This window comes from Zootermopsis nevadensis, unplaced genomic scaffold (assembly GCF_977971745.1).
Source record: "Zootermopsis nevadensis isolate Lab colony 2312 unplaced genomic scaffold, Znev_1.0 Znev_ptg000045l, whole genome shotgun sequence".
Taxonomy (NCBI): Eukaryota; Metazoa; Arthropoda; class Insecta; order Blattodea; family Termopsidae; genus Zootermopsis; species Zootermopsis nevadensis.
The window spans coordinates 580,759-596,438 of record NW_028259177.1 but is presented as its reverse complement, the minus strand read 5'-3'; the positions used below and the strand labels follow the sequence as shown (position 1 = coordinate 596,438).

General features: G+C 39.5%; 1 protein-coding gene across 3 annotated transcripts in view; it reads left to right on the top strand.

Moving 5' to 3' along the window:
- The window catches only part of LOC147871594 (JNK-interacting protein 3-like), a 61,354-nt gene extending 46,070 nt beyond the window's left edge, over positions 1-15,284 (top strand). For all 3 annotated transcript variants that reach the window (XR_015538611.1, XR_015538610.1, XM_087360692.1), the window contains one exon: positions 11,870-15,284. Coding sequence is in view for 1 of the 3 variants with exons in the window: in XM_087360692.1 (XP_087216818.1) it covers positions 11,870-11,936 (67 nt within the window). In the remaining 2 variants the exon portion in view is untranslated. The remainder of the gene's footprint in view (positions 1-11,869) is intronic.
- Positions 15,285-15,680: the final 396 nt, after the last annotated feature.

Here is a 15,680-nt window from a genome sequence, read left to right as displayed (position 1 = left end):
ATGTGTTCCTTCTTCATTACCTTTCTCCACCAAATATTTAGAATACAGTGTGTCCGCATACACACATTCTTCCATATTCTGGTTATGGATGTCATAAATCCAATATGTCCGGTTAAACACGGCTTCGATGGAGGTAAACTCTTTTCAGCCTTAGGCAGTTACACACTTTAAACAGCTGCTCGGTAATAACTTTTAATACACTAATTACTGCACTTTAAGCGAGTTCCCAGTACTCCAGTTTGTTACAGCAGACTGTACTGTAATATTTAAATGTAAAGCAATATAAGTGGCAGTAAGAATCGTGTGTATTGAGATTTGCCCTTTAAAAACTAAAAGGGATGATTTATGGAATCTGTTGGGAAAACTCGAACATGAGGAAACCCATTTAAAAAATACTTCCAATGCCGAAATAAGTGGAACACGGTGACATAAACACTACTTAAAGTATCATCAACGAAATGTTACAAGATTTTAAAATTTCTTGACTCCTGAGCGACTATCAGCACTCTCTTCCATTGAGTTACTAATTGTGACGATGGCAGCAAATATTAAAGAAATAAATTTCCCTTTGCTTCCAACGGCTTTTCACGTGAGTAACTAACACTATTTGTTTACCAACTGTGTAAACAGAAAAATAAACATAAACTAAAGCGAATGAGAAAGTAACAGACGGACCTACACTGAGATAGCCCTTAAAACATTTGTTTCACATTTCGACGATAGACGTATAGCCTACTGTAGTGGGTAGTTACGTTGTATTTATTTCTATTAAGGGTAGTTTTCAACTTATCTCGTCTCTTAAAGTCGTAAAAGTACAAGAATTGGCAGAAGAAGACAACAACGACACAACTAAAATACGAAGTTAAAAGATACAAAGTGGTGTAAAGGGTTAAACGACGGGGAGACACTTCGCACCCTGTCCCGTCGGTTCCACTCAGTTGTCGCATTATTTCCGTTGTCCAACACTGAACACAGAGCGTCAGTATTTCACGTATGTCTAAAATATCTTTCTCAGCATCTTGCTCTCAAACGCACTCAAAATACATTTTCCCAGAACATTTCAGATCCATACGAAATAAGTTGCTTTCGAATGCCGCGTGACTTTTCAGTATTTCGGTTCAAAGTTGTTGAGCTGTGCTAGATCATATGTCTAGGAGGATTTTATTTCTTTCAAAAATAGCATTAAACCTAAGGGACTGTGTTGAAGATCAATTTCATAAACAACTAAAATGACTAGATCAAGTCTTAATTTGGAACAAAATATGTTGCTGTGGATTATACATATTTCTTATTCAAAGCGGCAGCCTTTTCCGTGAAGTAAAGAAGGCAGAACCAAGAATTACATTCTGGCGAGGTTTCAAGAACAAACTTGCTTAACAATCTTGTTCCAACATCTTACAAACTGAGAGGATAGATTTGGAACTACACACACAATAATGTCTTGTAAAAGGGTGTGGCTTTACTCCATTCATAAAAGCATACAAAAGAAAAAAAGAAATTAAAACTAATAGAGAGGAAGCAGATATCGTATCTACAAAGTATAACAGTTGGTTTAGCGAGCCCAGAAACAACGCTGGTCCATATGGAACGATCCATACGGAAACAACGCGTTATCATTCGTGATGGAACAAAATCTGACAGCAATAACGTATCAGAGGACCTTTCAATATGACAGCTAAAAGAGCCTCAAACCCATGGGTTCCAGAGTCTCTTACCGAGCGTAAGAAAAAAAAGAGACCTATGGTGCCACCTACATGTGCCTGTCCGCTACTAGTAGATTTTGAAATAACAGACGTATCTTAATGAAAATTGGACAGAAGACAATGTCGCTTGTGGCGAACACGGATTTGAGGTTTCTACGGTGGTGAAGCCATCGATCGAGGTCTTCCGGGCCGAAATGTCGTCTAGTGTTTGATTAACAACGTTTCGCGTGAACGATTTACCTGATGATGCAAGTGGTACGTTCATAAACCACCATACATGTGTCCAACCAGTGCCACGACCATGAAAACCTGACTCTGGCAGTGCATCTTAGGAAAAATGTGTATGATAATGACAATGTCAATCAAAAATGTAAACAGAGAGAGACCTTTAAGCAATGTCGAAGAAATTAAGAGTAGAATTGTGAACAGAAAAAGAAATATTGGCTTTACTACAACGAATTTACAGCTTCTATTATTGTCACAACAAAGGCCTGGATTAAAAAAATTCACGTAATAGTAGATATCATAAATTCTTACGAGAACTTACGGGAAGGGTAATACGTTGTTACTTGCAAGAATGAATTTCCGATACACAGATTTAAAAAATAAGTCAGTATAATTCGAAATCCATGTTCAGTTCTATAACAACCTACGCCCACTTTCTTTTGCTTAGGGTGTACGAATAAGACGTAGTCACTTAAAATTACCACTGTACACTCTATAAGTTACATCATTCTGCGTACTCGTGATTATACACATACGAAGACTCTGTTATTTGTATATATTTATTACCTAAGATAGCTGTGTCAGTAGACTGACCATCTTCTAGCTAAAGCATGCCTTGCCTAGCTATGGTGACCTCAGGGGTCACGGCGGGTCTTTCTCCTGGAGTAAAGCGGCGACAGAACGAAGCTAATCGCTCATATCCACCTAACGCCGCGACATAAAATGATGTGGCGCTTTGCCTCGACGCTCCCTATATGCCTCTAATAGTTTGAGACAAAAGGCACTTTTTACGTTTGCCCTATTCGTTATTTATTTGCTAGTGTATTAGCTAGAATTATAGCTAACGATACATGCCAATTTAATTCAAGAAGTACAACAAATACATTGGCGTATATCCAGCCCTGAAAACAAGCCGGTCAAATACATTAGTTCTGATTCACTTGACATGAATAATTAAGAGAAAACAGGTCATTGTCTTTTTTTATCAGGTTGAAACGAAATCCACGTGAATTACGAAATACATGCTCAAGATGTGATTACTTCCGAGACTGAAATGAAACTGACGGGATGATACGGGGGTTTTCCCCCTTTTATTTAATGCTGCAACCCGGCTTGAGCATGCTCTTAGTCTAATCTTTGAGATTATCTTAAGTCTGCGAGTTCCTTTCGATGGAGCATATCTACCTTCAAAGGATAAGAAATAAAGGCGAGTAGACTTCCATGTAGTGGGCGCGGTTTTATCCATCCTCGCCCTACATTACTTTACTACAGACATACGGATGTCCTCTTGGATAGTACAGGCCTATTTACACTTAGGAATACAAATTTGAATAAAATAAAATAAAATAAATAAAGTAAATGTGCTGATGTGAAATGGCATTTAACGGGAAATTTCACACAGACCTTTCATTAAAACTCGGCGAAAACGCAGAAAATTTCAGGGGTATGTCAGTTATTTCGATATTGAAAGCAAATTTTTAACAACCAACATTGAGACTGAATCTAACTTTTGAATACCCAACACTTTCCCTCACAATAATTAAAACGAAAGTACTGATGATCTATGTAAAACCGTGACCATAAATTCCACTGCCAAAAGATAGAAATTATAACCTGTAATTATCACAAATTATTCAAACATTCAAACAAAAACTGAAACAGAGGAGAAATGTCTCCTCCCTTTAACATTCAATGCATATAAAGCATTTTCCAATATTGGCGTTTAAAAATTCGAAAAAGTTTTATGATTAGTTTAAAATAACAACAGCCAGGCCGATAAAAGAAGCGGTGTGGTCCTGATTTTGGAGTCGTAAAATAAAAATGTTCGCTTGATACAGATAATATCCAACGAAGATCCATATTCCTAGACAATACACATTCTCTAATCTGAAGGGAAAATGAGCATGTTTTGGAAAAACGCCAATGTAAATTGATTTTGTCTACAATATTTTATGACATCATCCGCCGTCGACCCTGAAGTCACCATATGGTCACCTGTAACGGGACTTTTCTCCTCATAACATCAAGGTTACATGTAGAAGTAAATGAGAATGGTGATTAAAGGCACAACTGACATTTAAGCATCCGGATTCTGAACCCACTAAACGATCATCATGAAGGGGCAAGTAGCCACGAAGGTAACATCTGATACTGCGTACTTATAACTTCCTTCAGTGGCTACAACACGCATGTAATAAAACAAATCCTACATCCATGTGGGGTTCGCAGTAGCCGCGCGATCTGAGGCGTGGGCCTTGTGCCGCTGGGACCGTGGGTTCGAATCCCACTCAAGCCATGGATGTTTTTCTGTGTTGTGCTGTCCTGTGTACAGGTAGAGGCCTTGCGACGGGCCGATCCCTCGTCCAAGGAGTCCTACCGAATGTCGATAGATAGAGCCAACGAAAAGTTGGGACCCGCAGTGCTCAGACACTTGAAGAACGGGTCGTTCCCAGTATCCCCAGTACATCCATGTATCGTCAACAGACACACTCATTTAACTAACTAACCAACAAACTACGTTGCTCCTGACTCTAAGAGCAAATAAGATTGTTTATACCCTCATCTTAATCTTCCTTCTTCAGTATTTGCCACGTTTTTTTAAGAAAACCTTTTTTATTTACCAACTCTTATTTTTCTATACACATCCTTAAAAAATGTCCGTCTTTTAATCATTTCAATGTCATCATGCCGCGATCAACAAGTATAAGAAATTTCACGACTTTCAGAAGTTGGATAAACGAACTGAAAAGTCCTGTGGCATATTTCGGTATGCTCCCTAACTTAATGCAGAACTATGTGCCTTAATAGCAATAAAATCCTGGAAAAGGCAAAGGAACATTCTTTTTTAAGTTCCAGCAGTTTTCAAACAATATTTCCGCTCCACTAGTCAGGATTCCAGACTTGTCCAATATCCTTTCACTCCACATGCACGAAAAAAAGAGAAAAAATAAACACTTTGAAGGTATAAGAGGAAACGTTGGAGGATATGAGTCTTCAGTCATTGTTCCGCGAAAAATCTGTTTCCGCAGTCTGGCAGGGTGTCAGTTGTGAGCACAAGAACATTACGCCACAACGCACTGCGTGTGAATCCCACTCGATTCACACTCCTTTGTGAGAGGTTTCCATACAAAAACCTATTTAAAATAACACCGAAGCGACTTTGGATTTGCAAACTCCCAGACACCTCGTGTAGCACAGCTTGCGAGACGCTCGATAGCACACACGACGCAAAAAAAGATCAGTAGCTTTCATAATATCCTACGTAATTTAGGATAACTGGATACGATAAATGGGGTTACGTTATATGTTACATTATATCACTGTGATAGTCAACTATCCCACCAAAAACCTAAAAAAATCGTATACTGAAATACATTCTATGATCAAAGACAAATCCTCTGTTATATGACAATCTTCTAATTTTGTTAAATGAAAGTAACTAAGTTCTTCAAGTAACTCTAACTAACTCCTTGGTAGAAGGAACCCCCAACTCGAGAAATTACACGCCTTTTATGAAACCTTCACGTGCATTATCGTGTTCACCGTAACCCGTCACTGGTCCCTGAACCTGATGAGTCCAGTCAAAATTTCTCTAACATAAGTATAAATATTATTCCCCCAACCCTGCCCATGGCTATCGAATGGTTTCAGCGCTTAAGGTACTATAATGCACTGGCGAATAGTATAAGTTCTACAATTGTTCATTGTGCCATTTTCTCCAACCTCCTGTTACTTCCTCCTCAGCTCTGAATTTCTCGTCAAGGTCCTGTGTTCGAAAGCAGACCTGCCACCGAAGTACAGACGCGACTTTTTTTTTTACTCAGAAGTTCTTATTTTTTAAAGTAAATTTTAACGCATTAAACAGACTAACGGTAAACTGCCATTTCGGCCAAGAGCGCTGTAATAATTTTATTCGTTCTGAGCACAGCTTAAGATCCCGCTACCAGGACCACGTCAGCTGGTCCGCTTTGTGCACAGCAATATAAAAAATAATCCGCGTGACAGTCTCTTGTGCACGCAATTGCGAAATCAGTCAGGACCCTCTGGGAGGAAAACGTTCCATGACTCTCCGCCACAATCTCATTAAAGCACCCCCCCCCAAACTTAAGCTAATATTTCAGTTTACCTGCTTCCACTATAATAAAAGTACAGATGTACTTTACGGTTTGTCTGCAGCTGCCTTACAAAATGGATTAGAACACAAGAGAGTAAATGTAAAATTACGGTCAAGTTAGAAAAAGTAAGGCATAAAAAATCCAGCGTATGCACCAAAATTTTATTTTTAATATTCATAATATGGCTGACCAAAATAGCGTATAAATCACAAAAACTACTATGCTATTAATTACCTTCGTGACCAAACTTAGAAACTATCAGCTTCGCAATATAATGTTCCATGAATCTATTTTTCATTCAGAACAGGTCACAGAATTTTGATACACCTGACAAAGTTTCATCAGTAAATTTGGTGATGATAGTCATGGCTAATGGAATAACGTGGTATTGCGGTTTCTAGTATCATTTCCATTTGTCCAGCTGCCACCCCTTTCCCTTCCAGCCCCCTACCCCAAAACCAATCCTAACATTCACTCAAAGCGGATAGAAGAGAACACAATTCGTATGATATTTGGTTTAGTGTCACAGATGTTGAATAATAATAGTACTGGATGTATCCATATCTCAGGCTAAATATTTTTATGACAACTGCGCATTCGGGACGCTATAAGAGCCGCTGAGTGGCTCTCGTTCGCTTAATCCGATCCTTCTGCCGCGCTGATATTTTAATTAATATAAACCACGCAGCCCAAAATTGAGAGCTGTTCTTTACAGAAGCGGGTGGATTGAGATTACAGCTGGGGCAGGAGAGATGGAGGACAGGGTTATGGGGCGAGAATGGTAGTCCTGCTGGGAGCAGATACCGACCGAAGTACAGCAGACCCGTATCTAAGTTACTTGCGATTTAGTGTAGTTTCACTGGGCGTTATTTGCATGAGGCGGTGAATGAAGATAATGCCAGCCAGCCGAATTATCGGCAGACTCGATGGCAGGAGTCAAAACTTTAAGTGAGAACGCTGCAAGAAATATGACCAGAAAATGATATTTCAAAACTCAATTGACAAACAATGGTCAGAATGTTTGATGTTTAAATTGACCACATCCGGCCACCTTAAGAATCTGCAGCATTTCCCTTCATGACTCAAATTCAACACTTATTAAACAGTGGGATACTTGGGGCCGCATACCGAGTATAATTTGAGAATTGGTTAGAGACGTATAGGATGTCGCAGACGGCTTCGAGGTTGTCATGCCAACCACAAAAACGCATATGGAACACAATTTTCATAGGATACAGGGTGTTGGCCTCCGGGGCCGAGATAGCGAAAGCAAAACCTTTTGTGCTGTCACGGTATAAAATTGGTCTTACAACATGCAGGCTTTTTTTCTGTCCATTTCTTGTTGAACATTAGAACGTATTTCGTTTTCAATTATCAGGGTAACTAGAGACAACTCTTCCGGTTAACACTCATCGTCCATGATTGCTGTTTTGTGAGATGAAATTCAAAGCCAGAATTACAAAACGAATTGCTAGTTAGCAGGACGTCATCATCCCACTCCAGTGCCGAGGCATTAAGCGATTGGAAATCACTTCAATAAAAATACGGCCACACAGCCAAGCTCAAATTGTGCGTAAAAGCATTGCTTTTAGCTACATAAGATGGTTTCGGAGGACTACTGGTACCACGCAGCATTACAACCCAGAAGACAAAAATCGACTAATAAAATTCCTCATTATGCTGTTCTCTCCATCCCGGCCTAACTTCCTTCCTGCCTCCATCTTAAAACCTGGAAGTTAAAACGTATCCATCTTCAGCCCTGAAAACGGAGACGGTACGTTTCTCCAAAACGTTGGTGTTTACCTACAATTTCACACGACGTCAGAACCACGATGTTTACTGAATCGGAGGCTTACACATCGGTGCATAACAGTTTTATGTTCCTTCTTGCACTGCAACATCAGAAATTCCACGCATGGGCAGTCACGAGTCCCTTCCGAATTGTTGACGTAGCTGCAACCCGCAAAGCAGAAGGTACTGGGTGCAAATGAATAATGGAAACTTGCCCCTACTTTACCCCATTATCCCTCCCTCACAGCTCGACTAGCCGCGTGAACCCATTTCAATTCCAGACTGATTAACGTTTCACAACACAGAATGCCGGAGGATCAGGCAAGCACGGGAACAGCAACGAACAGTTGGTGGGGGTTGTGGGGGTTTCGTCTAACTAATTAGCACGAACCTCAGCCACAACAGCATAGGGAGGGTGGGAGGGGACTGGAGGTAGGGACAATTTACTGTGTTGCATCGCCTCAGTTAATTGATCGCACACATACAGTTCTTAAAACATTTTCGTTAAACTTCTGACGTGTCTTCTTAACGGTTGTCTCCACACTGTACTGAAACTGGAAAACACCATCATGATGATAATCACAACGGGGAATTGTTAGATCCCCCCCCCTCGTTTTAGATCGTACTGCATTGGCCGTGACAGATTTGCGTCGCGTATACTAAACTACACTCACATCAAATTTCTTATAATAAGGGTCATGCGGGTTGCCTAGTTCCCAGGGAAACGAGATAGGCAGTCAGACGTAGATGGGCCCTTAACGGTGTTCGCTCGACCTTTCAGGCAATGGGCTGCTGAATCTGCAGTCAAAACAACGTAAGAGGTGTGATGGGTAACGTCCTGCAAATTATGGTTGTAGGTTAATGGAACGTAACAACTTAAATGTTAAGATATTCACGTGAGCAATTTTTTTCATACACTTATAATAAATCATCTTCCATAGAAACCAGATATCTAGTTTCACATCCACATAGAACAAAGGGCTAAAATGCTCGTTATGGCTACTGCTCCACATATTCATAACAAATGGATTGATTTCTCTATTTTTTCCTTTAAACTTGACGTCACCAAGTAACGTTCCATTTTGATACCACCCAGTGAGTGTTACGCATTCTACATCTTAAAATTTACATTGTTTACACTGTCCATTACAACTTCATCCATTTTAATTAACCTGTATCACCTTATAAGGATATTAAGTAATGGCATCGATTCCGATTTGCTGAGAAAAAGATTTAAAATACAGCACAAACTGAGCTTTACTAAAACAAACTATTATTTCATGAAAGGGGGTCCAGAAAGTGAAGACGGCAACTTTCTGTTTCTAAAAATTTTCCCCTCGGGAATCGTTCTACCTCAGAACTCTTTTAAGAAGAGCTTTCATTTTTAGCAAATGGGACGAGACATGCACAGAGGGCGGTGGCTGGTATTAAAGTTGGGAGTGATGTAAAGTGGAGGGAAAGAAAATATGTTTTAATCCTCCCATAACAGGCCGACAGAAAGCAAGCAGTCTGCCACATCAGAAGAGCATCTGGAGGAAGGGCTATTTCTTTATGAACAATTGGCTGCAGTGAAACCTCTCAGAAACAGAACTTCGATTAAACAAAAAGTCTTTATAAGAAAATATAAAATAGTTTTTTTCATATACTGACAAAAGTTTCAGACAAAACGAACTACTTCCATTATTATGGAGCCCCGAAGAAGTTCCTCGTTATTTAACATTCTACTTCAGAAACTTACTGTGGTACCCTTCTTAGCAATGTGCACTTATTATCTTTCGAAACAAGTAGCCATTATTTAAATTATCATCCCGCAAAAGATAACGTAAATGTGTCGCTGACACAGAAATAAATAAGCATGATTTTATTTGGGGAAAAATAATGAAATAAATTAGTCCTTCGTTTCTTTTTATCTCCTGTCCTTTTCGTTTCCTTTCCTACTTTTATTATCATTCCCCTCTCTAAGTTCTTATATTCTTCCCTCTCGATCTCGCTTTATAATCAACAAATTTATATTTTGTTATTCAGATCCTTCTATCACGAAGCGACTACGTATTTGAATGACAAAATTAATGTCGAAACTAAAAACAACTGAAAATCATCAATGAGATTTTCGAAACTTGTCATCTAATACCAAATCATTTTACCTCAGCAGTTTGAACAGCTTTGTCAATTAACCAGGCAATCGATTGCGACAACACATCGCGCAAACAACGAATAAGCGGTCCGGGGTTTTCCTCTCTTGCTTTTTGCTGCAGTAAGGGCAGTTCGTGTGGCCAGGGATTTTTCTTCAATTGAAGTTTTCAACTTTTAAAGCTCACTCTCGCCGACTATATAACTTCAAAGCAAGACTATTGCGTCCTTATTTCCTCAATTTTCTTTATCCCCTTCAGGTTGCATTTACACCAGTATTGCCGAACTCTTACAAGTTACTGAAACGAGCAAATGTGATTCTTTCCTTTGTTTCGCTTTCTTTTACTTTTTCATTCGTTTCTTTTCCTCTCTCTGTTCACTTTCTCTTTACTTCAAACTGCAAAAGCTGTGACGGAAATTCCCAGTAGAGACATTACGAACGAAGCCTCTGGATTGTAGCGTCTCTTTGAGTGGTAAAGGTAATTCATTGTTTGTGTTTGCGTTTGACGCCGTTTTTGGATGCCTCCTCTTTAGCAGTTCTTCCCTTCTGACGACGTTCATAATGGCCTCTTGCCCGCCCTCTCATTGAAGTAAACCATCTCTTGAGCGACTGTGAAGGGCATACTTGAGTAGAGGTCAGACAAGTGGCATGTAAGTGGTGCAGAAACTACTGTAGTATTCTAAGAGGAAGGCGGGTGAGTGACAGTTTGTCACGTACAGTGGAAGAACTATAGTGTTACAATTTTATCAAGATTACCCGCTTCAATCTAACTGTCCGTGTTACTTTAAGGAATGTGATATCCGCAAAAAAAAAGACTTTAAAATAACTACACATGACACCCAATAAAACAACTCGTTACTTACCATGAAGGTGCGTTAACCCCTTTCCATCTGTTCGCTACGTATGAAGGTTTATCGTTATTGCGCTCAAAATGATGAAGATTGCAAGCTAATTCCAAACCTCTTAAGCTCTGGATCTTACCTGAAATAAAACGAAAACAAAGCTCTTATTGGTAACTGGTGTTACAAACACAACTAAATACCACATATATTAAGATGTGTATCAGTAACAAGTGTGGGAAAGATCAGAGACCTACATGAGAGGATAATATTAAAACGCATCTTGGAGAAAAGTGTGTGTGAGGATGCAGACTGTATTCAACTCCCTCGGAATTCCGTGAACATGTTAAATAGCACCGTAGTATCACAAAAGCAGGAAATTCCTTAACCAGCGGAATAGAGAACCAAACAGAGGAAACTAACAAAAAGTGACTGAGGTTACAAGGTAAAAAAAGATATTATAAAACTCCTCGTTATGCAATGTTAAAATTCCCGCGTTACTTCGCTTCTAGTACTTTCAAGTCAAAAGGAATAATCATCATACCCTACTGCAACGACGAATGAAGCCGGCGGCTAAGAGGATGGCCAACAGCGGAGGAAATAATGCGCCATGACGATCTCTTAGAACTTTAATTGCCCGGTAAACATAAACGGGAACTCGGTCTCCTTGATGCAAGACTATGCTGGCCCCATTCGTCCCAACCAGCAGCCTCTAAATGTTTCCGTCCTTACAACGTAAACTCCATTTTGAATCGTATTAAAAACCTGAAAAACGATTACTACAGTGTGACTAGGATGTGTCGCCACTGAATGTAACCACTTTAAAGTAGCAATGGGGAACACGAAGCGAGAGTTGGCTAAAAAAACAACAAAAACAAATCGTTTATTAAGTACAGTCATTTAATTGGATTATTAGTTAATATCACGCAATTTTTCACCTCTATCCATGAACCCAACCTCAGATAAGGTTCTCACGATGGTAAAGATGTCAATGTTTGTGTTCTGGGTTGGTACGTGTGTATATTTGTAAAGGTACGCAGTTTTGTAATTTTCTATATGTTCTAGTGTCCGGAAAGCCTGGAGGATGAACACGCCCTGTCTACTTTGTTTCCCGAGCGACACCGATGGATAAAACGTGGAGTTAAATTTATCTTTCAGATACGCGCGCCTTAAAACATTACTCGGCGAACCTGTATATGTTATAATGGGGTAGTGCTTCCACAAAGAGGTCAGATCATCCGGTTTGAAACGAGGCATTATGCTGTACAGCTTATGTTCGCTCTCACGTTCTGGTACGATCCCTGGCGTTGCTTAATTCAAACGCTCGTATATGGGATATAATCTACTTTGCAAGATTCGAAACGGTTGAGTGGGTTTGCTTTCCGTCAAAAGCGTCTTCAGAAATATTCCAAGTAGCAACAAGGCCCCAGTCACTGTAACAAGACAGGGAGTGACGGAAGTTTAATCCACTGCTTCTGTTTTCCTCCCGAAGTCGCTGCCTTGTTGTTCAGGAAGAACTTCGAGAAGACGGAAGTTCCTGGGAGGATCAAAGGAGTCGTACATAGCAGTAAAAGTCTTGTTAAGTAAAGATAAACTAGATTAAAGAATGCAGATTAGGGCATGGTAGCACAGCAGACCATGTACTGTGCTAGCCGCACTAACTTCCTAGAACAGACATCTTGAAAATATGTTCGCAGCTCCTTATGAAACCTGCACGTTCGCTTTGTTTCATATGATTCCCAGCATAAACAGCGTTAACAAACCGATCTTCGCAATGGTGAATTGAAGTATTAAATATTAGCAGAGTACAAGCAGTACTACTGAGAATAGGCACCGTGGCGACCTCACGACCATGGTGCCCGTGGCGTTCAAGGCGATAGTGCAGACCTGGGCGACCACAGTGTTAATTACAGCTACAAACATGAGGAGTCGTGGCGATCTACCGATTTGGGCGACTAGTATGTAGGACTCTGGCGACTTAGGCTAGATTAGCGAGATTTTCTAGTTCCACTAAGATTGGATTTGGGTAGGTTAGGTTTGGTTAGGTAACGTTACACTACGTTAGGTTAGGTCGATTAGTCTGTGGTGTGTTATGCAGTGTTATTTTATATTCTATTTTATTTTAGGTTGAGTTATATTACATTAACTTGCGTTTGGTTCGTTTCGTTTGTTTTGTTGAGATGTTTTCTTTGCTTTGGTTTGGTTATATTGGCTTACGTTGGACTGTGTTGGGTTGTGCTGATTTTTATTCGTTTATGTTAGGTTATCTTGGAATGGTTTTGGTTTAAACTCTGTTAAATTACGCTGGGCTGAGTTAGGTTACGATATGTTATATTTTGTTAGCGGTATTTAGTCTGCTTTAGATTAATTTCTGTTATGTTAGGCTGTTTTCATTTGGATTAGTACAGGGTATGTTAGTTTGGTTTGGTCTGTATTACGTTACGGTCATTTCAGAGACAGAAGTGTTGACAATTGTCTATTTCGAGATGCTCATTGTCGGTTTCCGAGCCTTAATCGAGCTTAGCTGGCCAGGTAATAAATTCACCTCGACCAGGGATAGGTTTTGACCTTATTTACTTTTTTCCGCACAAAATGTAACTGATCAAATGCGTTGCTGAGCGGATGTGCCTTTCAGCTCAACGTGGCTGTATTTAAAAGAAAAAACCAGGTAAAACCGGCAGAGCCATGATACAGGCGTAGGCCTAAATTGAATTTTAACAGCTCATCGTGAATGATTACAGTAAAATCCCTACAGATCTAGGGTTTACTCAGTGGTGCATAACACTGACTACCGTAAACTATATCAGGAACCACATTGGCTTGGCGCCTCAAACCGTGTACAGAACATTTAATATGACTATAAAGAAACCTTTTCTTCAAATGCCTTCAATGCAATATTACATGTTTCACAAGCATAGATAGCGCTGTTGCAAAACTACGTGCTATAAATCAACGTTTATCATATTTTTGTTCTGTATTTCGTTAACCAATAGGCTTTTAAAGCTAATATTAAAAAAAAATAAGATCTAAATGAGATTTCTTATTCATATTTTACAGCGCTTCTTGAGGGATGACCAGTTTATGTAAGTTTCGGGTTATATATTGTGCTGCTACAAAACAAAATTACAATCGCCACACAACTATTCCTCTACTCCCCTATAAAACAACTTAAATCAAAATGCATTCAGTGACTTCGAAAATTAAAATCCACCAACATCTTTTTAATAAACATTAAATAACTCGATAATAATTCACGCACATATAATACACATGTCCTTACCTAACAACACTCACACTAAATTCACACGCGCAGATACGCACGCACAATATCCACTGAACACCAAGCCTGATCCGTTCTGTGCGACGCAATTAATTCAAGACGAATGACGGTCACCTGAAAGACACGACGGGCTATTAACCGACCGCATTCCTAACCCGCACAGTAAATGGATCTACTCTGTGCATTGTCCAAGCGTACCAAGCCGTTATTACCCGAAACTAAACACGTTTTCCACAAAAGTAGCTTCAATTCAACAAACATGTTACGAGGCCAACACAAATCAGTGAGGGGGCGTTTTGGAAATTCCAACGCTTCTGTGAAGCTTTTAACAAGATTAAAATACAAATGTTTCACATACATCCGTGCCAGCTGTTAGTAAAGCTGGATTTGTATCATTGACTCTTTTTTTCACATTAGTATACGCTGAACTTCAGTTCATCACCATAAACAATAAAAACCATATCATCAGCTTTCGCAGGTTAGGGATTTTACATCCTGTTCAAGAAATATGCTTAGACTGTGTCTCTGTCTCCCGTTTCGCTCCTTGTCAGTTTATTTTATGTCAATCCCATTCAGTTTGTATAAATAATTATAACCCGTATTAACAGTTACTATTAATTCTAATCTATTTCAGAAGTATCAGTGACGGAATTCTAGTACTTGTGAACAGGCAGTCGTAGACAATTCTCAAAACTAAATCTGGTGCTTCAAAATTGACAAAATAAATGTCGCTTTCTACACATTTATACTAGCTTAAATCACGCGACTTTGGCACTGGTTTTCCAAACACCCAAGTTCGATCAAATCTTCGCTTCCTCTGAGCATTCTCTCAGACAATAACGAAGTCGTGGTCTCTGCACCAAACTTCTCGACGTCCCACAGATGGATGGAACCTAATACGAGGCTCCGCGTCTACAATGCAGCAACAGCTACGAACAAGTTCAAAATTTAATATTTTACTCAAATCATTGCTCTAGTGACCCAAACGACTCCTTCACAGGAAACTGTGTTTGACAATGCAAGTAAGTATATAGGGATTATTGTGATAGTGGTAATTGTCTTCGAACGTTGTTTTAAGCACCCTAAAGTTACACGCATGTTCAAAATAAACGGAGGGCTAGATGACCAGTCCATTTCATCTTCTATTACTTAATTATCGTAATAATATCTGGTGAACAATTTAAAATATTAATCTCCTCATTACGCTGTTTTACTCTAGTCTCCTGCCAGTTCATCCAAGTTCTTCCTTAATCCATCTTAATTTAAATACTATCGGAAGGTTTTATTTCGATAAGAATAGAATCCTTCTCTAGATTAAGGATCGTCTCTCATGGCAAGCAATGTAGCCAAAGCTGTCACTGTCCTCACAATGAAAATCTAAAAAAAGTATGCCCTTATGTAAAGTGGTAGTAAAGACTACCCCATCGAAATAAAACTGAAATGCCCCAACAATTTTTCCATTACCAAATCTGATCAAGATCGGTTTACCCGTTCTCGAGTTATTTCAAGCTTACGGCCAGAGATGGATGAAAAGGGTGAACAGACAGCGGACCCACCTGAAAACTTAAGCAAATAAGACAGCAACAACGTGGCAAT